This window comes from Sprattus sprattus (genome assembly GCF_963457725.1).
Source record: "Sprattus sprattus genome assembly, chromosome: 17".
Taxonomy (NCBI): Eukaryota; Metazoa; Chordata; class Actinopteri; order Clupeiformes; family Clupeidae; genus Sprattus; species Sprattus sprattus.
Genome location: NC_137915.1, coordinates 1,869,741 through 1,894,740, shown reverse-complemented (window position 1 = coordinate 1,894,740; position 25,000 = coordinate 1,869,741). Strand labels below are relative to the sequence as shown.

At 47.9% G+C, this 25,000-nt stretch overlaps 3 protein-coding genes across 3 annotated transcripts in view; 2 read left to right on the top strand and 1 right to left on the bottom strand.

Moving 5' to 3' along the window:
- The window catches only part of dixdc1a (DIX domain containing 1a), a 14,930-nt gene extending 10,904 nt beyond the window's left edge, over window positions 1-4,026 (top strand). Inside the window, exons 11-15 of the mRNA XM_080855054.1 lie at window positions 330-485; window positions 1,389-1,455; window positions 2,251-2,359; window positions 3,312-3,420; window positions 3,558-4,026. Coding sequence (XP_080711180.1) covers window positions 330-485; window positions 1,389-1,455; window positions 2,251-2,359; window positions 3,312-3,420; window positions 3,558-3,647 — 531 coding nt within the window. The 3' untranslated portion in view covers window positions 3,648-4,026. The remainder of the gene's footprint in view (window positions 1-329; window positions 486-1,388; window positions 1,456-2,250; window positions 2,360-3,311; window positions 3,421-3,557) is intronic.
- Window positions 4,027-5,845: 1,819 nt separating this feature from the next.
- Window positions 5,846-18,372, top strand: LOC308378075 (dihydrolipoyllysine-residue acetyltransferase component of pyruvate dehydrogenase complex, mitochondrial-like). Its single transcript, XM_080854883.1, has 14 exons — window positions 5,846-6,326; window positions 7,549-7,650; window positions 7,965-8,089; window positions 8,674-8,827; window positions 9,533-9,659; window positions 10,017-10,201; window positions 12,771-12,912; window positions 13,973-14,040; window positions 14,391-14,513; window positions 14,859-14,966; window positions 15,514-15,632; window positions 15,919-16,081; window positions 16,595-16,731; window positions 17,186-18,372. The coding sequence occupies exons 1-14, from the start codon at window positions 6,069-6,071 to the stop codon at window positions 17,313-17,315; spliced, it is 1,941 nt and encodes a 646-aa protein (XP_080711009.1). The 5' UTR covers window positions 5,846-6,068; the 3' UTR covers window positions 17,316-18,372.
- Window positions 18,373-22,347: 3,975 nt separating this feature from the next.
- The window catches only part of pih1d2 (PIH1 domain containing 2), a gene marked incomplete at both ends in the record, with an annotated part of 2,874 nt that continues 221 nt past the window's right edge, over window positions 22,348-25,000 (bottom strand). Inside the window, 4 exons of the mRNA XM_080855082.1 lie at window positions 22,348-22,482; window positions 23,100-23,392; window positions 24,188-24,427; window positions 24,688-24,811. Of these exons, the coding sequence (XP_080711208.1) occupies window positions 22,348-22,482; window positions 23,100-23,392; window positions 24,188-24,427; window positions 24,688-24,811 (792 nt within the window). The remainder of the gene's footprint in view (window positions 22,483-23,099; window positions 23,393-24,187; window positions 24,428-24,687; window positions 24,812-25,000) is intronic.

Here is a 25,000-nt window from a genome sequence, read left to right as displayed (position 1 = left end):
GTAACCCAGGGCAACAGAACAGTGAGTACTCAAACAGTAACCCAGGGCACCAGAACAGTGAGTACTCAAACAGTAACCCAGGGCAACAGAACAGTGAGTACTCAAACAGTAACCCAGGGCAACAGAACAGTGAGTACTCAAACAGTAACCCAGGGCAACAAAGGACAAGAAGTGCATGGATGTGTTTATGTTGTAGATTCTTGTTTGGTGAATGTGTATCCCTGCCTGATGTTTGAGTATTTTGCTTGTATGTGTGTGTGTGTGTGTGTGTGTGTGTGTGTGTGTGTGTGTGTGTGTGTGTGTGTGTGTGTGTGTGTGTGTGTGTGCAGGCTGATGAGCTGCAGCTGGTGCGTGATGCGCTGCGGAGCCTCAGGAACAGCTTTGGGGGTCACGACCCTCAGCACCACACGCTGGACACCCTGGAGCAGGGCATCACCAGCCTCATGGAGAGACTACACACACACGACACAGGACAGGACAGGAAGGTACACACACACACACACACACACACACACACACACACACACCCTGGAGCAGGGCATCACCAGCCTCATGGAGAGACTACACACACACGACACAGGACAGGACAGGAAGGTACACACACACACACACACACACACACACACACACACACACACACACACACACACCCTGGAGCAGGGCATCACCAGCCTCATGGAGAGACTACACACACACGACACAGGACAGGACAGGAAGGTACACACACACACACACACACACACACACCCTGGAGCAGGGCATCACCAGCCTCATGGAGAGACTACACACACACACACACACACACACACACACACACACACACACACACACACACACACACCCTGGAGCAGGGCATCACCAGCCTCATGGAGAGACTACACACACACGACACCGGACAGGACAGGAAGGTACACACACACACACACACACACACACACACACACACACACCCTGGAGCAGGGCATCACCAGCCTCATGGAGAGACTACACACACAAGCTGGCCCTAGTCTGGCCCTAGTCTGGCTCTAGTATTCTGGCCCTAGTCTGGCTCTAGTAGTCTGGCCCTAGTCTGGCACGGGTCTGGCACGGGTCTGGGTAGGATCTGTTGCAGAGTGAGCTGCTTTCTCAGAGGTGCTCCAAGGTCATCTCAGCACAGTGCTCCAGTCATTCACTGATACAGACGTGCTTCTCGTCTCAATGTGTGTGGTGATCTCATTTGTGTGTGTGTGTGTGTGTGTGTGTGGTGTTCTCATGTGTGTGTGTGGTGTTCTCATGTGTGTGTGTGGTGTTCTCATGTGTGTGGTGTTCTCATGTGTGTGTTTGGTGTTCTCGTGTGTGTGGTGTGTGTGTGTGTGTGTGGTGTTCTCATGTGTGTGGTGTTCTCTCAGGGCCTCACCAAGTCCCCGGGGAGAAGAGCCAACCACACGGACCGAGAATCATGGCCGCCCAGCTCCAGTAGGTTACACACACACACACACACACACACACACACACACACACGTAGGTGTATGGTTACTTCCCTCCTACTCCAGCTGATCCCAACTCTAACGGCAGGATTCTCCCAGTGCGTGTTACTGACACGTTAACATGAGAGCTTGACAGATGACAGCTGCGGAGATTTGAAACATGTTTCCAGGTTCTGCCTCAGCTCACATACTGGGACAGTTATGATACATGTTAACAGCATTATTCAGTAGAGTAGTTATAGTCAAAGTATAGCAGTAATGACACATGTTAGCATCATAATCATAGTATAGCTGTAATGATAAATGTTAGCATCATAATCATAGTATAGCTGTAATGCTACATGTTAGCATCATAATCATAGTATAGCAGTAATGATACATGTTACCATCATAATCATAGTATAGCTGTAATGCTACTTGTTAGCAGCATTAATAATCATAGTATAGCTGCAATGATACATGTTAGCATCATAATCATAGTATAGCTGTAATGCTACATGTTAGCATCATAATCATAGTATAGCTGTAATGCTACATGTTAGCATCATAGTCAAAGTATAGCTAATGCACTAATCCAGATGTGTCTCTGTCCCTCTCTCCTGGGTGCCAGAGGTGTAACATTAGAGTATTTAGAGTCATTATAGTCATAGTATAGATGTAATGATAAATGTTAGCATCATAATTATAGTATAGCTGTAATGCTACATGTTAGCATCATAATCATAGTATAGCTAATGCACTAATCCAGATGTGTCTCTGTCCCTCTCTCCTGTGTGTGTGCCAGAGGTGGCCCACTCCCACAGTAGTCCAGTGCTGAGTGTGTCTGTGTCCACCAAGGTCCTCTACTTCACTGACCGCTCCCTAACGCCCTTCCTCATTAACATCCCTAAGAGGTAAAGCTACGTCTGCGTGCACGTGTGTGTGTGTCTGTGTGTTTGTGCACATGTCTGTGTGTGCGTGTGTGTGTGTGTGCACATGTCTGTGTGTGCGTGTGTGTGTGTGTGTGCACATGTTTGTGTGTGCGTGTGTGTGTGTGTGTGTGTGTGTGTGTGTGTGTGCACATGTCTGTGTGTGTGTGTGTGTGTGCACATGTCTGTGTGTGTGTGTGTGTGTGTGCACATGTCTGTCTGTGTGTGTGTGCTGTTCCTTTCTTGTGTTTCTCTTGTGTTGGGTAGTTGCAGTCATGTGAGTGTGTGTGCGTGTGTGTGTGTGTGTGTGTGTGTGTGTGTGTGTATTATTCTGCGTGTGTGTATGTGTATCTCTTGTGTTGGGCAGTTGCAGTCATGTGAGAGTGTGTCTGTGTGTGTCTGTGTGTCTGTGTGTATGAGTGTGTGTATTACTGTGTGTGTGTGTGTGTGTATTATTCTGTGTGTGTGTTTGTGTGTATGTTTGTGTGTATTATTCTGTGTGTGTGTGTGTGTGTGTATCTCTGGTGTTGGGTAGTTGCAGTCATGTGAGTGTGTGTGTGTGTGTGTGAGTGTGTTTATGTGTGTGTGTGTGTGTGTGTGTGTGTGTGTGTGTATTATTCTGCGTGTGTGTATGTGTATCTCTTGTGTTGGGCAGTTGCAGTCATGTGAGAGTGTGTCTGTGTGTGTCTGTGTGTATATGTGTGTGTATTACTGTGTGTGTGTGTATTATTCTGTGTGTGTGTTTGTGTGTATGTTTGTGTGTATTATTCTGTGTGTGTGTGTGTGTATCTCTGGTGTTGGGTAGTTGCAGTCATGTGAGTGTGTGTGTGTGTGTGTGAGTGTGTTTATGTGTGTGTGTGTGTGTGTGTGTGTGTGTGTGTATCTCTGGTGTTGGGCAGTTGCAGTCATGTACTCTCTGCATCTGTGATTTGAACAGGTTGGGGGACGTGACTCTGCGAGACTTCAAGGCTGCCGTGGACAGACACGGCTCCTTCAGGTACCACTTCAAAGCTTTAGACCCAGAGTTTGGCACCGTCAAAGAGGAGGTAGGCACTCAGTAGCATCCTCACACACACCCTCTTAAAAACCACACGAGACACACTCCTCCCGGCCTGTCTAACACGTGCCCCTGGGTGTCCTGGTGTGTGTGTGCGTGTGTGTGTGTGTGTGTCCTGGTGTGTAGGTGTTCCAGGACGACGCCATCGTCCCAGGGTGGGAGGGGAAGATTGTAGCTTGGATTGAGGAGGATCACACTGACAGCAGATTGAACTGAAGGAAGGGCCGCAGTCAGGAGTGCATGTGTGTGTGTGTGTGTGTGTGTTACATTCCCCTCGTCATCAGAGGATTCCCATGGACTCACTGAAGGACCGACCTGAGCCAGGAGTGCGTGTGTGTGTGTGTGTGTGTGTGTGTGTGTGTGTTACATTCCCCTTGTCATCAGAGGATTCCCATGGACTCACGGGACCAATTCACTCAAAATGGACAAAAAGCGACAGAAGAACAGTGATGTGTGGAATATTTGAAATGTACATTGTTGATGTGTGTAAATACCTCTTTGTGAATCCACACTGTGCACTCCCCTCAGCACCTGAACATGTCAGTCCCTTACCGAGGAGTGTGTGTATATGTAGTAGAGAGAGAGAGAGAGAGAGAGAGAGAGAGAGAGAGAGAGAGAGAGAGAGAGAGAGAGAGATGATAAAGGGCCAGAGTTTACAAAATGTTACTCCAATTTACTCACAAAGTGTATCTCTGTACATGATTGAGTGTGCCTGAGAGAGAGAGAGAGAGAGCTAGAGAGAGAAAGAGAAAGAGAAAGTGTTTAATTGTTGTTTGCGTTGACCTGTAAATACTCAAACTCTTTGCCTGTGTTGACATAATTGTCTGCTTTAACATTGTGAATGTCCCAGTTTGATAAATGATTGTCCACTCAGCTCCTCATTCCCATCCATCCATCTCACATGTCTGAAGCATAGGCGTGTCCAAAGACAGCCAAACCGCCCTCTTTGCCTCTGTGGAGACAGAGTCTTTGTGTGTGTGGAGATGGAGTCTTTCACTCTGTGTTGAGATGGACTGATGGAGTATTGGTCTGTATGGAGATGGACTGATGGACTCTGACTGTGTGGAGATGGACTGATGGACTGATGGAGTCTGTGTGGAGATGGACTCTTTGACTCTGTGTAGAGATGGACTGATGGAGTATTTGACTCTGTCTGCCTGAAAACAGCTGGAGCACCAGCGTGGCCAAAGGCTCAGGAGAGCAAACACACGGAAGGAAGGCTGATGACAAGTGAAGAGTAAAGAGGTGTTCTGTCACAAATGTACACTATTTATTGGAACTCTCATTTCTAGGATTTCTGAAATGCCTGGTTTATAATAGGGAAAGATGGAGCCAATGTTTGTAACATTTGTTACTGTCTGAGAATAAAAAATACGGATATAGAATTGGCATTGTACTGTGGTTTTGTGTTACTTCTTGCATGTGTCATTGATGTTTATTTGAATGCTGCCTGTGAAGGTTTCCTGAGTTTATTTTAACAGTTTATTTAAAGAATGGCCACTGATTCAAGGGTGACACTCCACAGATTTACATGGCTGCAACCAAATAATGACAACTGGCTTTAAACTTGTTTTAGATTCCACTAAAAGTATTTCGGAAATCTAAGAGCCGTCACTGCATATCTCCCAGGCACAGACAACACAGGGTCCATTTAAACTAGGAAGAACGCTGTCTTAGGAGGCTGTACGAAACTGGTCAAATTCTCTTTCCTGTCTCCTGAGATGACTTCCTGATGCCCCCAGAGCAGTTATCAAGGCTGTCTGTTACCCATAAATACGTATTTCAAGCAACTGGGAAAAAAATAAACAAAGATGGCAGATCAACAGAGTTGGTATATATACATACCAGTAATAAACACACACACAACTGCCATCTTTGTTTATTTTTTTCCCCAGTTGCTTGTATATATATAGATATACAAACGTACTTGGCCAATACAACCTGATTCTGATATAGACCATTAATAAAAATATATTATACTGTATATATATATTCTGTATGTATATTTGTTTGTTTATTAATGTATTTGCTTTTCTCATACAGAAATACACACTCTTGTCTGATAAGCCAGTTACTGTTACCAGCGAAAAGTGCTGGAGGCTCTGCTCATCTGTTCCTCAGGGCAGATTGCCTCCCTCTCAGCCTGAGGAGAGCGTCGCAGAATCTGTGAAATATTATTCTTTCAAAAATACCTTCACATTTAGTTGTTATGTATTAACCGTTAATTGAAGTCGGTGTCATACGTGCAATTCCGACAAGTAGCTGCATAATACAAATCTAAAACGTCCACACGTTGGAGCCGTCACTGCCAAGCCTAGCTACAAGAAACAAAAACAACAACAGTGCTACGACATTTTTAGGCGCCCGAGAATCTTCACGACAGTGGGCGGAGTTTATTACTTCTGCACAGGATCGTAAAGTGTGACAGCGTGGGACGGGGAGGTCATTGGAAAGTAAAGAGAAGGGGCAAGCTTTGGGGAGGAATCAAAGAATTTTACCTAAATTGGCCGCTTTAAAAGTTGACATTAATTGCTGTCCTTCTAACACAGCCTCTAAAGCTAGAAAGACTTGTTCGAGAGGAGTAAAAAGACGTTTTGTGGAAGGGTATTAGCTTGCTAGCTAGCCAAATTAGCCAAAATGCTGCGCTTAGTTGTACGTATGAGACAGTCCGTCAGTCTCACCCGTTCCTGTACCTCTCTGGGTTTACGATCGGAACCAGGCCCATGTCATCTCAAGAGATACCACCACAGCAGAGGGCCGTGTCGCATTCGGCCGCTGAGTCGACCTGCCGGTCTACAGATCCAGTTTAACAGAGGTCGCGTCTTGCATGGCAACCAGATTGTTAGCAGCTATCATGGGACTCAACGCTTCTATGCACTTCCCCCCCATCAAAAGGCAAGAATTTCTCCACATACATGCTGTTTACATTTATTAGTGTATGGGAATGACATTCATTTAATCAAGCCAAGCGATGTCCTGACTGAACAGTTCCTCAATGTATGTCATGGTTAGATATATTCTGCGTCGCCCTTGGTTGCACCTCCTCGCATATGGGACAAGCTACTCATCCCATAATAGATGAAGTAAGCCACCTAGTTACTGGCATATGAATGTTTGAATCCACTCGTGGCAATGGATTGACTTCTTCGTTACATGTCTGACTGTCAGTCTACTGTTGTTAGGAATCTTACAGATCACTGGTCAAGGACACTGTGTTTGTGTGTGTGTGTGTGTGTGTGTGTGTGTGTGTGTGTGTGTGTGTGTGTGTGTGTGTGTGTGTGTGTGTGTGTGTGTGTGTGTGTTTAACCTGAGAACCCGATGGCCAGTCTGCATCTGTCACCTTTGCCCACATGGCATGACACTGATTGGCATCCTTCAGTCAATGCCATTCGCCAGAGCTGATGCCTGGGGAACTCCTGATGACACAAGCGCTGAGTGTGCCAGTTTATATGCAGTAGTGATGAAACAGTGGCTATTACACCACTACCTCCAGTTGCATTGGATCAAATATTAGCCTGTGATGACATTAATAATACCGTAACCATGGCTTTCTGGCACGTTCATGGTGCCATAACGAGCAATACTGACATAGTTAGTGGCGGCTGCTTGACTGTTATGTGCCGGTGGTGTTACTTCATATAGGTATTAAGTTGCGGCTTCTTATTATAAATCTTTATATCAGATGCCAAGTTCCATATGAAATAACAGACATACAACTATTAAAAAGATATTGACTTACGTGCTGCTTATATACTGTTACGTGCTGCTTATATACTGTTATGTGCTTCTTATGGACTGTTATGCTGCTTATTGACTGTTATAGATAGATAGATAGATAAATACTTTATTAATCCCTTGGGGACATTCTGGTATCTTGCAGCTCTCTCATATTTACAATAATTACAAACAATATATACAGAAAATATGATACAATACAAACAAACAGTACAATTCAGCTATGTACAGTGTAGGATGAAGGATGTAGGGTTTAAAGTGCATAGTTATAGTTTAATGGCAGCTGGGACAAAGGACCTCCTATGTCTCAGTTATGTGCTGCTTATTGACTGTGATGTGCTGTTTATTGACTGTGATGTGCTGCTGATGTCACTTCCTGTAGGTGGAGCTTCCTGCCCTGTCTCCCACAATGCAGGTGGGCACCATTGCACGCTGGGAAAAGAAGGAGGGAGATAAGATCAACGAGGGAGAACTGATCGCTGAGGTGTGGTGACGTACGTGTGTGTCTGTGTGTGTGGGTGTGTGTGTGTGTGTGTGTGTGTGTGTCTGTCTGTCTGTCTGTCTGTCTGTCTGTCTGTCTGTCTGTCTGTCTGTCTGTCTGCCTGTGTGTGTGTGTGTATCTGTGTTGATACACTCCCATGTGTGTGTGTGTGTGTGTGTGTGTGTGTGTGTGTGTGTTCATACACTCCCATTAAACTGCTCTGTAATGAGCTGAATGCTCCTCACTGACCGCTCGCCCTCTGTTGCCTTCCTCCTCCTTCTCCTCCTCCTCCTCATCCTCCTCTTCCTCGTCCTCAGGTGGAGACGGACAAGGCCACCGTGGGCTTTGAGGTGATGGAGGACTGTTACCTGGCTAAGATCCTCGTCCCAGAGGGGACCAGAGATGTGCCCATCGGATCCCTCATCTGCATCACGGTGGACAGGTATGCAGTCACCTGTATGACACTTATCACCATGTACCTTTCATATTGTGTGCTTGTGTGAGGCAGCGTGTGTGTTATTGTGTGTTTGCGTTAGGTGCTGGGAGACAGTGTGTGTTATTGTGTGTGTTACTGTGTGTTTGTGTTATTGTGTGTTTGCGTTAGGTGCTGGAAGGCAGTTTGTGTGTTATTGTGTGTTTGTGTGAGGTGCTGGTAGGCAGTGTGTGTGTTTTTGTGTGTGTTACTGTGTGTTTGTGTTATTGTGTGTTTGTGTTACTGTGTGTTTGTGTTATTGTGTGTTTGCGTTAGGTGCTGGTTGGCAGTGTGTGTGTTTTTGTGTGTGTTACTGTGTGTTTGTGTTACTGTGTGTTTGTGTTACTGTGTGTTTGTGTTATTGTGTGTTTGCGTTAGGTGCTGGTTGGCAGTGTGTGTGTTTTTGTGTGTGTTACTGTGTGTTTGTGTTACTGTGTGTTTGTGTTATTGTGTGTTTGTGTTGTTGTGTGTTTGCGTTAGGTGCTGGTAGGCAGTGTGTGTGTTACTGTGTTTGGAATCTTCAGTTCTCTTCTCATGGTGTGTGTGTCCCTCAGCCTAGACCAGGTTGCTGCGTTCAAGGACTACACGCTGGAGATGGCCGCCGCAGAAGCCCCCGCCGCCCCCCCTGCTGCTGCCCCCCCCTCCGCCCCTGCCCCCGCTGCTGCCCCCTCCGCAGTGCCAGGCAGCTCGTACCCCCCACACATGAAGGTGCGTACACACACACACACACACACACACACACACACACACACACACACACACACACACACACACACACACACACACACACACACACACACACACACACACACACACATGAAGGTGCGTAGCCGCACCGAGCAGTGCCAGGCAGCTCGTACCCCGCCCACACACACACACCTTAGACGTGCACAGACATAAGGGTCAGGTTGGTGGTGTATGGACATTCCTACAGGCAGAACATTGTCTGTATCCTGGTGTGAGCTCTTGTGAAATCTTTCCTTTGACAGTAAAACTTGTGTGTGACCTGTGTGTGACCTGTGTTGACCTGTGACCTGTGTTGACCTGTGTGTGACCTGTGTGTGACCTGTGTGTGACCTGCCAGGTCTGCCTGCCCGCACTCTCCCCTACTATGCTTCAACGGTGGGGCATTCATTAGTATTATTAGAGTTTCTCTCTATGACCCTTGAACTCTGTGACCTGTGTAGGTGTGCCTGCCCGCGCTGAGTGTTGGGTTGAGTGTGTTGACCTCTCTTTGACCCTTGAACTCTGTGACCTGTGTAGGTGTGCCTGCCCGCGCTGAGTGTTGGGTTGAGTGTGTTGACCTCTCTTTGACCCTTGAACTCTGTGACCTGTGTAGGTGTGCCTGCCCGCGCTGATTGTTGGGTTGAGTGTGTTGACCTCTCTTTGACCCTTGAACTCTGTGACCTGTAGGTGTGCCTACCCGCGCTGTCTCCCACCATGACCATGGGGACGGTGCAGCGCTGGGAGAAGAAGGTGGGAGAGAAGCTGGGCGAGGGAGACCTACTGGCCGAGATCGAGACCGACAAGGCCACCATCGGTACTACACACACACACACACATACACACACACACACACACACACACACACTATAACACACACTATTACACACACACACACACACACACACACACATACACACAGAACACACAGAACACACAGAACGCACACACACACACACACTATAACAGACACTATAACACACACACACACACACACACACACACACGGAGCTATGCAAGGCTGTGCAGACTCTTGCACACATTAGTCACAATTCCTCCATTCCTCTATACCTGTCTGTGTGTTCATGTTTTTGAAATGCACACGTATGCTAATGTGTGTGTGTGTGTGTGTGTGTGTGTGTGCGCGTCCATGTGTGTGTGTGTGCGCTTGCAGGCTTTGAGGTGCAGGAGGAGGGCTGGCTGGCGAAGGTGATGGTCCCTGAGGGCACCCGTGACGTCCCGCTGGGCACGCCCCTCTGCATCATCGTGGAGAACGAGGCCGACATCAAGGCCTTCGCCGACTACGTGGAGACAGGCAGCGTCACAGCAGCGTCACCCCCACCACCTGCCCCCACAGCGGTACACACACACACACACACACACACCAGCGTCACACCAGCGTCACAGCAGCGTCACCCCCACCACCTGCCCCCACAGAGACACACAGAGACACACACACAGACACACACACAGACACACACACACAGAGACACACACACAGAGACACACACACAGAGACACACACACAGAGACACACACACAGAGACACACACACAGAGACACACACACACAGACACACACACACAGACACACACACACAGACACACACACACAGACACACAGAGACACACACACACACAGAGACACACACACAGAGACACACACAGAGACACACACACACAGAGACAAACAAACAGACACATACACACACACTAGGGATGCAACGGTACAGTGTGGCCACGGTTCGGTTTGTATCACGGTTTTTGGGCCACGGTAACGGTTCGGTTTCGATATATCAATATTATCCTGCCGCTAACACGCATTAGGTTATATTTGTCTTTTCTATTTTAAGTCAACAAGGTGCTTCTACTCACACTTGCAGAGACAATGCAAGATGCAATTAAATGTAAAAAGGGCACATATTAAGTCAAATCACAAAATGTATTTTAAACAAGGAACACTATTCTGGCCTTCTGTCAAAAACAGGCAATATTAAAAATAGTAAAGTGCAGTATACTGTAAGTATAGTAATGTGAAATGTAAACATTGACATTATTCAATAAACTCAAACAACAAACATTGTCATTCACACACTTAAACCCTAGAAAATACTTAACTGTTATAAATACACCCTTAAAGAACAACAGAACAAACCTCCTCTCTCCTAGTCACTTCATACAGTTCTGCAATTATTTTGCTGCTGAAATGCGTGCGGGAGAGGATATTAAAACGAGGATAAATGGTCTTTATCATTTGACGGAATCCCGTGCCTAAAACTACTGAATAGGGCTGCATGTCTTTCCCTATGAAGACGCCCATTGAGTTGGATATTGCCTTGTGTTTTTCGGAATTATAAGCATATTGTTGCTGAAATGCTGCAGCAATGGATGGTTGTGTTTTCGGCGACAAACCGTGCTGCTCCACTTAGAGTTACAGCCGGGTGATGACGGGTCAAGTGGCAACATGTTGGATGTATTACCTGTGGAGTAGGCGATCGTAGTAAAGCAATGCTTGCACACCGTGCCTCGCTTGCTGACGATCTTTTTCCCTTTGTCATCATACTCCACACTGAACCCAAAATGTTCCCATACAGCTGATTTGTAAGATGACGATGCCTTCAAATTTTCTTCTCTCCGTTTCTTGATGACTCGCCATGATCGTGCTGCAACAGGGAAAGTTTCGTTTCTCCTCATATGGATCTCCAGCGTCTGCATTCAGAGCGCTGATTGGCTCTTGGGAAAGTCAGTACAATTCTGATTGGTTGTTGCATGGTTGTGGAGCGCAGAACTCAGTCCCCTGGGTCCCAAGCAGTCATGGCTATCGCCCAATACATGCGTGCATTCATTATAACCACATATTAAATTAAAAGTTTAATGTCACCCATACCGTAATATCGCGGTTCACCTGGGTCAACCGAACCGAACAGGGCGAACCGAACGGTTCGATAAAATACCGAAAACCGTTGCATCCCTAACACACACACACACACACACACACACACACACACACACACACACACACACACACACACACACACACACACACACACACACACACACACACACACACAGTGGCTGTGAACTCTTCATGAAGTCTCCTCTCCTCAACACAACCACCAACGCCATCTTTATCACCTCCTAGTGTAATGGTTGTGTTGAGGAGAGGAGACTTCATGAAGAGTTCACAGCCACTGTGTGTGTGTGTGTGTGTGTGTGTGTGTGTGTGTGTGTGTGTGTGTGTGTGTGAGCTGACTCATGCCTCTCTGGCTCTTAGTCGATAAGGTCAAACCACAGAGAGGGAACCCCTACGCTCAGATCAATACCTCTGCTCCAGTCTACTTGGCTGTCTGTGTGAGTGTGTGTGTGTGTGTGTGAGAGAGAGAGAGAGAGAGAGACAGACTAAGCAGCCCTTTACTGCTGTGACTGTGTGTGTGTGTGTGTGTGTGTGTGTGTGTGTGTGTGTGTGTGTGTGTGCGCGCGCAGTGAGCTCTGTGTGTGTTTGTGTTTGTGTGTATGTGTTTGTGCGTGTGCGTGTGTGTGTTCTGAGTTCTGACTCAGTATCTCAGGTTGAAGTGTGTGATGGGGAAGGGTGAAGTGTGTGACTAATTGCCTGTAATGGGCCCAAGCAGTAGGGCATGTATGAGATGGTGTGTGTGTGTGTGAGAGACGGTGTGTGTGTGTGTGAGAGATGGTGTGTGTGTGTGTGAGATGGTGTGTGTGTGTGTGAGATGGTGTGTGTGTGTGTGTGTGTGTGTGTATGTGTGTGAGAGTGAGTGTGTGAGATGGTGTGTGTGTGTGTGTGTGTATGTGTGTGAGAGTGAGTGTGTGAGATGGTGTGTGTATGTGTGTGAGAGACGGTGTGTGTGTGTGTGTGTGTGTGTGTGTGTGTGTGTGTGTGAGATGGTTGACCCGCTCTCTTGTGTTTCCAGGCAGCTCCCCCCCCCGCACCCACTCCTGCCGCCCCCCTGGCTGCCCCTGCTGCGCCCGTCAAGATGGGGGGCCGGGTGTTCGCCAGCCCTCTGGCCAAGAAACTGGCAGCCGAGAAAGGCATCGACCTGGCACAGGTGGCAGGTGAGCTCTGATACTTTTACACATGTTTTACTAATATACTATAAGGTGTGTGTGTGTGTGTGTGTGTGTGTGTGTGTGTGTGTGTGTGTGTGTGTGTGTGTGTGTGTGTGTGTGTGTGTGTGTGTGTGTGTGTGTGTGTGTGTGTGTGTGTGTGTGTGTGTGTGTGTGTGTGTGTGTGTGTGTGTGTGTGGTGTTAGACTAGTAAGTTGAGTTGAGTTTGTTTATTTTGTTGAAGAGGGACAGTGTACATTAATAAACATTGAAATGTAAATGCACCCAGTTGTAGGCAAAAGGCTACACACACCTTTCCATTGGCAGTCCCCCTGCCAGAGTGTTAATGGCTAAACAACTTAAAAAGGCATTAACATATATATATACATATATATACACATATACAAGGAGGTGTGTGTGTGTGTGTGTGGTGCTAGACTAGGGACTGATGGCTCTACCCTGTCACTATAGGCTCTGGTCCTGATGAAAGAGTGTGTGTATGTGTGTGTGTGTGTGTGTGTGTGTGTGTGTGTGTGTGTGTGTGTGTGTGTGGTTATAGACTAGTAAGGAGTGTGTGTGTGTGCAGTAGTAGGGACTGATGGCTCTACCCTGTGACTACAGGCTCTGGTCCTGATGGAAGAGTGTGTGTGTGTGTGTGTGTGTGTGTGTGTGTGTGTGTGTGTGTGTGGTGTTGGACTAGTAAGGAGTGTGTGTGTGTGCAGTAGTAGGGACTGATGGCTCTACCCTGTCACTACAGGCTCTGGTCCTGATGGAAGAGTGTATGTGTGTGTGTGTGTGTGTGTGTGTGTGTGTGTGTGTGTGTGTGTGTGTGTGTGTGTGTGTGTGTGTGGTGTTAGACTAGTAAGGAGTGTGTGTGTGTGTGTGCAGTAGTAGGGACTGATGGCTCTACCCTGTCACTATAGGCTCTGGTCCTGATGGAAGAGTGTATGTGTGTGTGTGTGTGTGTGTGTGTGTGTGTGTGTGTGTGTGTGTGTGTGTGGTGTTAGACTAGTAAGGAGTGTGTGTGTGTGCAGTAGTAGGGACTGATGGCTCTACCCTGTCACTATAGGCTCTGGTCCTGATGGAAGAGTCACCAAGAAGGACATCGAGACCTTTGTGCCGCCCAAGGTTGCCCCCGTGAGTATTTCTGGTATCACCACACACACACACACACACACACACACACACACACACACACACACACACACACACACACACACCTATCTTAATTGTTTTGTGAAGGGTTTGGACCATTTTGTATTGTATTTTTGTGTGTGTGTGTTTTCATGTGTCATATGTGTGTTCGTTTGTGTATGTACATGCTGTGTGTTTATTCTGCGTGTGTGTGTGTGTGTGTGTGTGTGTGTGTGTGTGTGTGTGTGTGTGTGTGTGTGTGTGTGTGTGTGTGTGTGTGTGTGTGTGTGTGTGTGTGTGTGTGTGTGTGTGTGTGTGTGTGTGTGTGTGTGTGTGTGTGTGTGTGTGTGTAGGCAGCTGCTCCTGCTCCCGTGGCTGTGGCTCCTGCAGCTGCTCCTTCTCCTGCAGTGGCCCCTCCACCTGCTGCCGCCCCCGCCGGAACCTTCACAGATATCCCCATCAGCAACATCCGCAAGGTACACACACACACACACACACACACACACACACACACACACACACACACACACACACACACACACCCTAAACAGGTCTACCATGCCCTGTGTGTCCATCTGGGCTTGCCGTAAAGGCCCCTGTCTCCTCTAGTCTCCTAGGTGATAGCCCAGAGGCTGCTGCAGTCCAAACACACCGTCCCTCATTATTACGTGTGTGTGTGTGTGTGTGTGTGTGTGTGTGTGTGTGTGTGTGTGTGTGTGTGTGTGTGTGTGTGTGTGTGTGTGTGTGTGTGTGTGTGTGTGTGTGTGTGTGTGTGTGTGTGTGTGTGTGTGTGTGTGTGTGTCCGTCCTCTGGTCTCCTAGGTGATTGCCGCGAGGCTGCTTCAGTCCAAACAGACCATCCCTCACTACTACCTCTCTGTGGACGTCAACATGGACCAGGTGATCGAGCTCAGGAAGGAGCTCAACCAGGTGGGAAAGACAACAACACAACAACACAACATCATAACTACACAACAACATAACTACACAACAACATAACTACACAACAACACAACAACATAACTACACAACAACATAACAACACAACATCATAACTACACAACAACACAACAACACAACTACACAAGAACACAACAACATAACTACACAACAACATAACAATACAACAACACAACTACACAACAACACAACGTATATGCACAGTACAACTCATCTACACACCTCAACTCAACACATCTATATTAGAAACACACCTACAACCCAGCGCTAAGCATCTACACATCAAGAAATATCTACACAACACAAAACATGCTAACACAGTTTACAGAATGCGTCAACAAAACAAAATACAAAAACATCTGTTACACTTTACACACAAGCGTCACGTATCGACACCAAACATTTACTCATACACACCTTTATTTACAGGAATTAACTGGTCATTTTGTGTTTGTTTTTACTCATACAGTCCTTTATTTCCAGGATTTAACTGCTGATGTTCTGTTTGTTCTCGTAGGAGGTGAAGGCTGACAACATCAAGCTGTCGGTGAATGACTTCATCATCAAGGCTTCGGCTCTGGCCTGCCTGAAGGTGCCTGAGGCCAACTCCTCCTGGCTGGACACGGTCATCCGACAGTAAGATGGCCACCCTGTGTGTGTGTGTGTGTGTGTGTGTGTGTGTGTGTGTGTGTGTGTGTGTGTGTGTGTGTGTACAGTAAGATGGTCGCCTTCACGCTTACATGCGTCTGCTGTTGTTTACATTTATGACACATTACCGTGAGGGATCATACATTTTTAAAATCATGGTATCAATCATCATCATTATCAAATCATTCAATAATTAAATAATTATCAATAATCGAATCAAATCAAATCAATAATCATTATGATGTCATTTCCTGTTTTGTGTGTGGTTGCCCAGGAACCATGTGGTGGATGTTAGCGTAGCGGTTAGCACCCCTAACGGCCTTATCACTCCCATCGTGTTCAACGCACACGTCAAAGGACTCGCCAACATCAGCAAAGACGTCAACTCCCTGGCCGCCAGAGCGCGCGAGGGCAAACTACAGCCCCATGAGTTCCAGGTGAGACACTCACACACTCACACTCACACACACTCACACACACACACTCACACACACACACACACACACACACACACACACACACACACACACACACACACTCACTCACTCACACACACACACACACACACACACACACACACACACACACACACACACACACACACACACACACACACACACACACACACTCACACTCACACTCACACTCACACTCACTCACACTCACACTCACACACTCACACACACACTCACTCACACACTCACACACACACACACACACACACACACAGACACACAGACACACAGACACACAGACACACACACACACACACACACACACACACACACACACACACAGAGTGAGCAGAGGACTCATGACTTTGAGACACATTCACCTTGATATTTTGCGTGTCTTAAACACACACCTGAGGGTTAATATGTGTGTGTGTGTGTGTGTGTGTGTGTGTGTGTGTGTGTCTGTGTGTGTGTGTGTGTGTGTGTGTGTTCCAGGGAGGCACGTTCACCATCTCTAATCTGGGCATGTTCGGAGTGAAAAACTTCTCGGCCATCATCAACCCTCCCCAGTCCTGCATCCTGGCCGTGGGCGGCTCGGAGAAGAGGCTGCTCCCTGCAGACAACGAGAAAGGGTACGATCAGCCGCCCCACATCACACACACACACACACACACACACACACACACACACACACACACAGAGGCTGCTCCCTGCAGACAACGAGAAAGGGTACGCCCCCCACACACACACACACACACACACACTCACAGAGGCTGCTCCCTGCAGACAACGAGAAAGGGTACGACCAGCCGCCCCACATCACACACACACACACACACACGCAGTGCTCTTTAACCAAGAAATACATCAGCCAAAGCTTGTTCCGTATAGCAACCATCAGTAGTGGTGAAAGGAACCCTGATGATGTGATTCGGAACACTTCATGGTGAAAGTCGTGTGTTTAACCTGTCGTGTGTGTAACCTCTGGTGTGTGTGTGTCTGTGTGTGTGCGCGTGTGTGTGTGTCTGTGTGTGTGTGTGTGTGTGTGTGTGTGTGTGTGCGCGTGCGTGTGTGTGTGTGCCGCAGGTTCGACGTGGCCAGCATGATGTCCGTGACGCTGAGCTGTGACCACCGGGTGGTGGACGGGGCCGTGGGCGCCCAGTGGCTCGCAGAGTTCCGCAAGTTCCTGGAGAGGCCCGTCACCATGCTGCTGTGACCCCTGACCCCTCACCCCTGACCTCCAGTACCCACCGACCCCGTGACCCCTGACCTCCAGTACCCACCGACCCCGTGACCTTCGACCCCTCTCATAGACTCTCTCTCTCTGCAGAGACGTTGGAACCATCGCAGGAAGACACACTCTTCCTAGCCGACCTGCCACAACACACCCTCCCATCATCAACAACAACAACAACAACAACAAACACACACTATCTCAAAAAAACTACACAATCGAAACACCAGAGCCACCCCACCCCCACCTCTGTCTGCTGTAGTGAGTCTGATGAAAGAGAAGGTCAAGTAGAGATGTAGAGTGTTTCAGCCCGTCTCTGTCTCTGGTGTACTGTACGTCTACCGTCTTATGTTGTGTGTGTGTGTGTGTGTTTGTTTGTGTGTGTGTGTGTGTGTGTGTGTGTGAAGTCTGTCTAGCGACCGCAGCCAAGAGTGTGTGAAGGGGTAGGGGGAGGGGGAGGAGCCAGAGAAGAGGGAGTGGCGTTGGAGTTGGGTTCTGATTGGACACATGTTCTGTTGCTCTGATGATCATTTCCAGGCTTTGGTGTGTGTGGCCCCTGAGACAGGTTATTGTACATATGAGGCTGAAGCTTTAGTCAGTTTAACTTCACACTCACCCCTCTCCTGACCCCCCAGTCCCCCCCCCAACCCCCCCCCTCCCCCCCGCCAGGATCACTCCATGCCAACGCTCAGAATGTAAACATTCGTGTCACACACACACACACACACACACGGAGGGGTCTCTGCACTTTTGAAGCCCCTGTGGTGTGGGGGGGGGAGGGGCTTACTTCTTGAATGCTGCCAACCGTTGTGTTATTTATTTGTACCAAACGTCGGGATGTTGTATAAGGGAGGAATGTGAACTTTCAGAGGAAACCATTTTGTTGTGTTTTAAAAGCCGTGGTGTGAGCGGTCGTTGGGACATTCAGTCTTTCATTGATATCATTCTGTTGCGGGTGTGTTAGCTTTAATCCCCTGAGGCTCGAAAGGGCAATTGGAAGACTGCAGTATGACATGAAATAAATTATCTGTGACTTTCACTTCCTGTCCCGACTCAAACCTTTCTGCAGCCTTTCCTGGTGAAGGGGGAGCTTAGTGTGGGCAACTTCACCATATTCATAAAACCCCAACCCTGTGTCTCTTAGTGTGGGCAACTTCACCACATTCATAAAACCCCAACCCTGTGTCTCTTAGTGTGGGCAACTTCACCACATTCATGACTAACCCTGTGTCTCTTAGTGTGGGCAACTTCACCATATTCATGACTAACCCTGTGTCTCTTAGTGTGGGCAACTTCACCATATTCATGACTAACCCTGTGTCTCTTAGTGTGGGCAACTTCACCACATTCATGACTAACCCCAACCCTGTGTCTCTTAGTGTGGGCAACTTCACCATATTCATGACTAACCCTGTGTCTCTTAGTGTGGGCAACTTCACCATATTCATGACTAACCCTGTGTCTCTTAGTGTGGGCAACTTCACCATATTCATGACTAACCCTGTGTCTCTTAGTGTGGGCAACTTCACCATATTCATGACTAACCCTGTGTCTCTTAGTGTGGGCAACTTCACCATATTCATGACTAACCCTGTGTCTCTTAGTGTGGGCAACTTCACCACATTCATGACTAACCCCAACCCTGTGTCTCTTAGTGTGGGCAACTTCACCATATTCATGACTAACCCTGTGTCTCTTAGTGTGGGCAACTTCACCATATTCATAAAACCCCAACCCTGTGTCTCTTAGTGTGGGCAACTTCACCATATTCATTAAACTCCGACCCTGTGTCTCTTAGTGTGGGCAACTTCACCATATTCATTAAACTCCAACCCTGTGTCTCTTAGTGTGGGCAACTTCACCACATTCATGACTAACCCTGTGTCTCTTAGTGTGGGCAACTTCACCATATTCATGACTAACCCTGTGTCTCTTAGTGGGGGCAACTTCACCATATTCATGACTAACCCTGTGTCTCTTAGTGTGGGCAACTTCACCATATTCATGACTAACCCTGTGTCTCTTAGTGTGGGCAACTTCACCATATTCATGACTAACCCTGTGTCTCTTAGTGTGGGCAACTTCACCATATTCATGACTAACCCTGTGTCTCTTAGTGTGGGCAACTTCACCATATTCATAAAACCCCAACCCTGTGTCTCTTAGTGTGGGCAACTTCACCATATTCATGACTAACCCTGTGTCTCTTAGTGTGGGCAACTTCACCATATTCATGACTAACCCTGTGTCTCTTAGTGTGGGCAACTTCACCATATTCATTAAACTCCAACCCTGTGTCTCTTAGTGTGGGCAACTTCACCATATTCATTAAACCCCAACCCTGTGTCTCTTAGTGTGGGCAACTTCACCATATTCATGACTAACCCTGTGTGTCTGAAGCTAAATGTATGGCACTCCGAGCCCTCTTTCCGAATCCTCTCCGAGCACCTCTGAGAGGCTCTCGTACGGGAAGTTAGAAAATGAGTAGGTGCACGACAGCCTCTCCCAGGTGCTCAGAGAGGGTTCGGAGAGAGCGGTTCAAACGTAAGCGTGCGTGCGTGCGTGCGTGCGTGCGTGCGTGCGTGCGTGCGTGCGTGCGTGCGTGCGTGCGTGCGTGCGTGCGTGCGTGCATGGCATGATTGACATATTAGGCTTTTGTTCCCCACTATGTTATGTGAGGACAGGTTCCTGGTGGGGCAGTGGTACGTTTGCAGTTTGTGATGTTGATGGTAAGAGGTTCTAATCCCACTGTGGTGAAGTGGATCATACATCTGACCCGTCCAATCAGAGGACTGTGGGCAAGCACACCAGTGTATGTGTAACACTTTTGTGGGATTCTGACTATGAAGCTGATGTCCGGACATAAGCGTCATTTGGGGCAGACAGGAGATAGACACAGACAGGAGATAGACACAGACAGGACAGGAGATAGACACAGACAGGACAGGAGATAGACACAGACAGGACAGGACAGGAGATAGACACAGACAGGAGATAGACACCAGACAGGACAGGAGATATACACAGACAGGAGGTACATATGTGTCCAGCGTGCAGCTTTGGAGTGGAGCGCTGGTGGTGCAGTGGTAGTGTCCACGCTCCACACCACCAAGGTCACTGGTTCAAACCTCAACACAAGAGAGAAGGTGGAGAGGACCTGGTGGACTCCGAGGCCCTGAAGCAGGTGGGATGTCAGGATGGATTGCAAAGAGAAAGACATGGGGGGGCTTACTTGCCCCCCCGAAACAATCCAGTAGGATAGCTGGGGGTTATAGACTTTTTTTTTTCAGTGGGCCAACTTGACTTGACTTGAACCCACACTACTACCTACTGTATAAATACATATACATACTAGTCACTGAAAAAAAAAAAGTCTATAACCCCCTGTTTTTCTACTATATTGTTTTGGGGGGGCCAAGTAAGCCCCCCCATGTCTTTCTCTTTGCAATCCATCCAGACATCCCACCTGCTTCAGGGCCTCTGAGTCCACCAGGTCCTCTCCACCTTCTCTCCTGTGTTGAGGTTTGAACCGGTGACCTTGGTGGTGTGGAGCGTGGACACTACCACTGCACCACCAGCGCTCCACTCCAAAGCTGCACGCTGGACACATATGTACCTCCTGTCTGCGTGTTTCTCTCCTGTCTGTGTCTATCTCCTGTCCTGTCTGTGTCTATCTCTTGTCTGTGTCTATCTCCTGTCTGTTTCTATCTCCTGTCTGTGTCTATCTCCTGTCCTGTCTGTGTCTATCTCCTGTCCAGTCTGTGTCTATCTCCTGTCCTGTCTGTGTCTATCTCCTGTCTGTGTCTATCTCCTGTCCTGTCTGTGTCTATCTCCTGTCCAGTCTGTGTCTATCTCCTGTCCTGTCTGTGTCTATCTCCTGTCTGTGTCTATCTCCTGTCTGCCCCAAATGACGCTTATGTCCTGACATCAGCTTCATAGTCAGAATCCCACAAAAGTGTTACACATACACTGGAGTGCACATACACTGGTGTGCTTGCCCACAGTCCTCTGATTGGACGGGTCAGATGTATGATCCACTTCACCACAGTGGGAATTGAACCTCTTACCATCAACATCACAAACTGCAAACGTACCACTGCCCCACCAGGAACCTGTCCTCACATAACATAGTGGGGAACAAAAGCCTAATATGTCAATCATGCCATCAATGCAACTGGCTTCATCTGTTCAGGTTCAAACCGAAGGCTTCCTCAGTGAGCTTCACCTGAAAAAAATCGGAGAGGCGTTCCCTGTTTCCTACTCCGTGAATCGGAGTAGCATAAATTTCGCTTAAGTGTGGGCAACTTCACCACATTCATGAGCAGCCAACCCTGTGTCTCTTAGTGTGGACAACTTCACCACATTCATGAGCAGCCAACCCTGTGTCTCTTAGTGTGGACAACTTCACCACATTCATGAGCAGCCAACCCTGTGTCTCTTAGTGTGGACAACTTCACCATATAAATTAAATGAACTATTATCATGACCAACTAACCGTGTGTTTCAAACTCCTCAGTTTCCTGTTGGCTTTCTGTTAGGGGGCACCAGGGGTACCCACTCGAATACTGTCAAAGCAAAGCTGTACGAGCGCAGTGTTAACACACACACACACAGCATCATCACCCCACCACATCTGGAGAGGGTCATTTATTCACGAAACTCAGAGAGGTGACTTTAACAGTGGGTCACACACACTGTGACATCAGAGAGGTGACTTTAACAGTGGGTCACACCAGCTGTGGGATCAGTTTAGAGAAAGCTGAGGTATGCCAAGACATAGAATTTACTTTAGAGAAAGAGAGATAACGCTGACACTGTGAGAGTTGGTGAGTGTGTGTGTGTGTGACTGAGTGAGTGAGTGAGTGAGTGAGTGAGTGAGTGAGTGAGTGAGTGAGTGAGTGAGTGAGTGAGTGAGTGAGTGAGTGAGTGAGTGAGTGAGTGAGTGAGTGAGTGAGTGAGTGAGTGAGAGAGAGAGAGCTCACTGACACTGTGAGAGTCGGTATGTGTGTGTGTGTTAGATTATAGACACTGTGATAGTCAAGGTGTGTGTCCGCTTGTTGAAGATGGCGGTGGCAGTCTCCTCGTTCACGGTCTCAGGAAAGTCCATTTGGAGATGGTACATGTCCTCTACTTCAAGTAGAACATCATCCTGAACACACACACACACACACACACACACACACACACACACACACAGCGGGTTAAAGGGGTATTTACTGAACTTTTAACACAAGAATCCATTATGAGCTCAGTCCTCGAGTCATCATTTGCCTAGAGCTCAGACTCTTTGAGGTCTAAAGCCACCATACTTCATAAGGACAGCGCATCACACACACAATATACGTGTCTATATTAGAGAATGGACACCGCATCACACACACATGCATCACACACACATTCTAGGTGTCTATATTAGAGAATGGCCCTACTACACACACACATGCATCACACACACATTATAGGTGTCTATATTAGAGAATGGCCCTACTACACACACACATGCATCACACACACATTATAGGTGTCTATATTAGAGAATGGCCCTACTACACACACACACATGCATCACACACACATTATAGGTGTCTATATTAGAGAGTGGACACCGCATCACACACACATTATACAGCACAACTTCACAAACTCAAGGTGTCTATGCTTGCTAAAAAGCTGACTTGACTGAGCGACTACATTGAAGTGACTAGAAACTGAAAATGTCATGTGTTTGGCACAGTACGAATCTGATGATAACGAAGGGGGCGGCACCTGTGTGATGCTGAGCTGGCACTCGGCCACGGAGTGTACGCCCGGGAGTTCCACGCTGAGCTCCAGCCTGCGGGTGCCATGGTCGCCCGTGCCCGCTTGCAGGGTGAGCTGGTGGGGTGGGCGCCGGGGGAGGGGGAGGGGGCTCTCGGAGCTGGAGATCACCTGGATGAGCCCCGGCCTGGACGGCTGCTGCTGCTCGCCCCCCCCCAGCTGAAGAGTCAGCCCCCCAGCGGGGTCGCCCCCCCCCTCAACATCGTCACGGAGAGAGGAGATCTGTTGCAGGAGGGTGGGGGCTGGGGGGGGAGAGAGAGAGAGAGGAGTAAGCTAATAGATCATACATATGAACTAGTGTTCTTGAAGGGGAGGGGATAATAGATCATGAATATGAACTAGTGTTCTTGAAGGGGAGGGGCTAATAGATCATACATATGAACTAGTGTTCTTGAAGGGGAGGGGCTAATAGATGATGAATATGAACTAGTGTTCTTGAAGGGGAGGGGCTAATAGATCATGAATATGAATTAGTGTTATTGAAGGGGAGGGGCTAATAGATCATGAATATGAACGAGTGTTCTTGAAGGGGAGGGGCTAATAGATCATACATATGAACTAGTGTTCTTGAAGGGGAGTGGCTAATATATCATGAATATGAATTAGTGTTATTGAAGGGGAGGGGTTAATAGATCATACATATGAATGAGTGTTCTTGAAGGGGAGGGGCTAATATATCATGAATATGAATTAGTGTTATTGAAAGGGAGGGGCTAATAGATCATGCATGTGAATTAGTGTTCTTGAAGGGGAGGGGCTAATAGATCATGAATATGAATGAGTGTTCTTGAAGGGGAGGCTAGTCTTCATCCTTCTTCTGACTGACAGTTATGTGGTACTCTTCTTTTTTTTTTTGCTTCCGTTTGGGAAATGCTAAATATATTTACAGACATCCCCCCATCCTCTGAGTGGGCAGTCAGCACACACACACACACACACACACACACAACCACACACACACACACACACACACACACAGGAGCGTCAAAACTGACTCCAGTACACATCAGCCTTCCGTCAGGGAGTCTCAGTCTCACCTGAGATGGGCGGTGCCGGTGGTTCTGGTTTCCGTGGCAACAGCAGGCGGTCCTTCATGTCCTGTGCGCTGCCCTTGAGGTTGGCGCCGAGGACGCTGAAGCGCTGGGAGAGGCGCAGGCCGTGCTGCTGCTGGGCGAAGCTAATGGCCAGCAGGTGGAGCTGTTCCCTCTCCTGGCGATCAGGGCGTGCTCGCTCCAGCACCTCGGGGCTAAACGCCACATCCAGCACACTGTACTGCTCTACGGAGAGCCGCAGGGGACAGATGATTGATAGGAGGTGAAAATACACACAGTTTGCATTCTTTACTCTTTGCTAATCGGTACATGAGGCCACCTGGTCCCCTCGGGCCGGATTGTGACAGTCAGTTGATGACAGTCAAGATCACATCTTAAGAATTATTATTATCATCATTATTATTATCTTAAACTTGAACATTCTCTGTAATGAACCTGTTGACTCAATATGTGCCGTAGGACCTGAGAGACATGCTTGCCGTTACCTTTCCCCTCCGTGTGAGTCTCCAGTCTCCCTCCACCCACCGGCACAGGCTGATCCGGGGAGCTGGGGGCGGGTATCCTCTTCCAGCTGCACACGTTGATGTACAGAACGCCCTGCTTTGGGCCCTGATACACACACATGAGGTTGAACTCACATCTGGACACAAGACATTTAACAATCGCAGCAACACTTTTATTTGATTTTAAAACGGATTGAGTGATACGTAGCCTACTGTGAAGGTGTTGGTGGTCTTTCATTCCTTTTATAGCGCTACAACATGTTTTCATACATTTCCCTCGGGATTAATAAAGTAT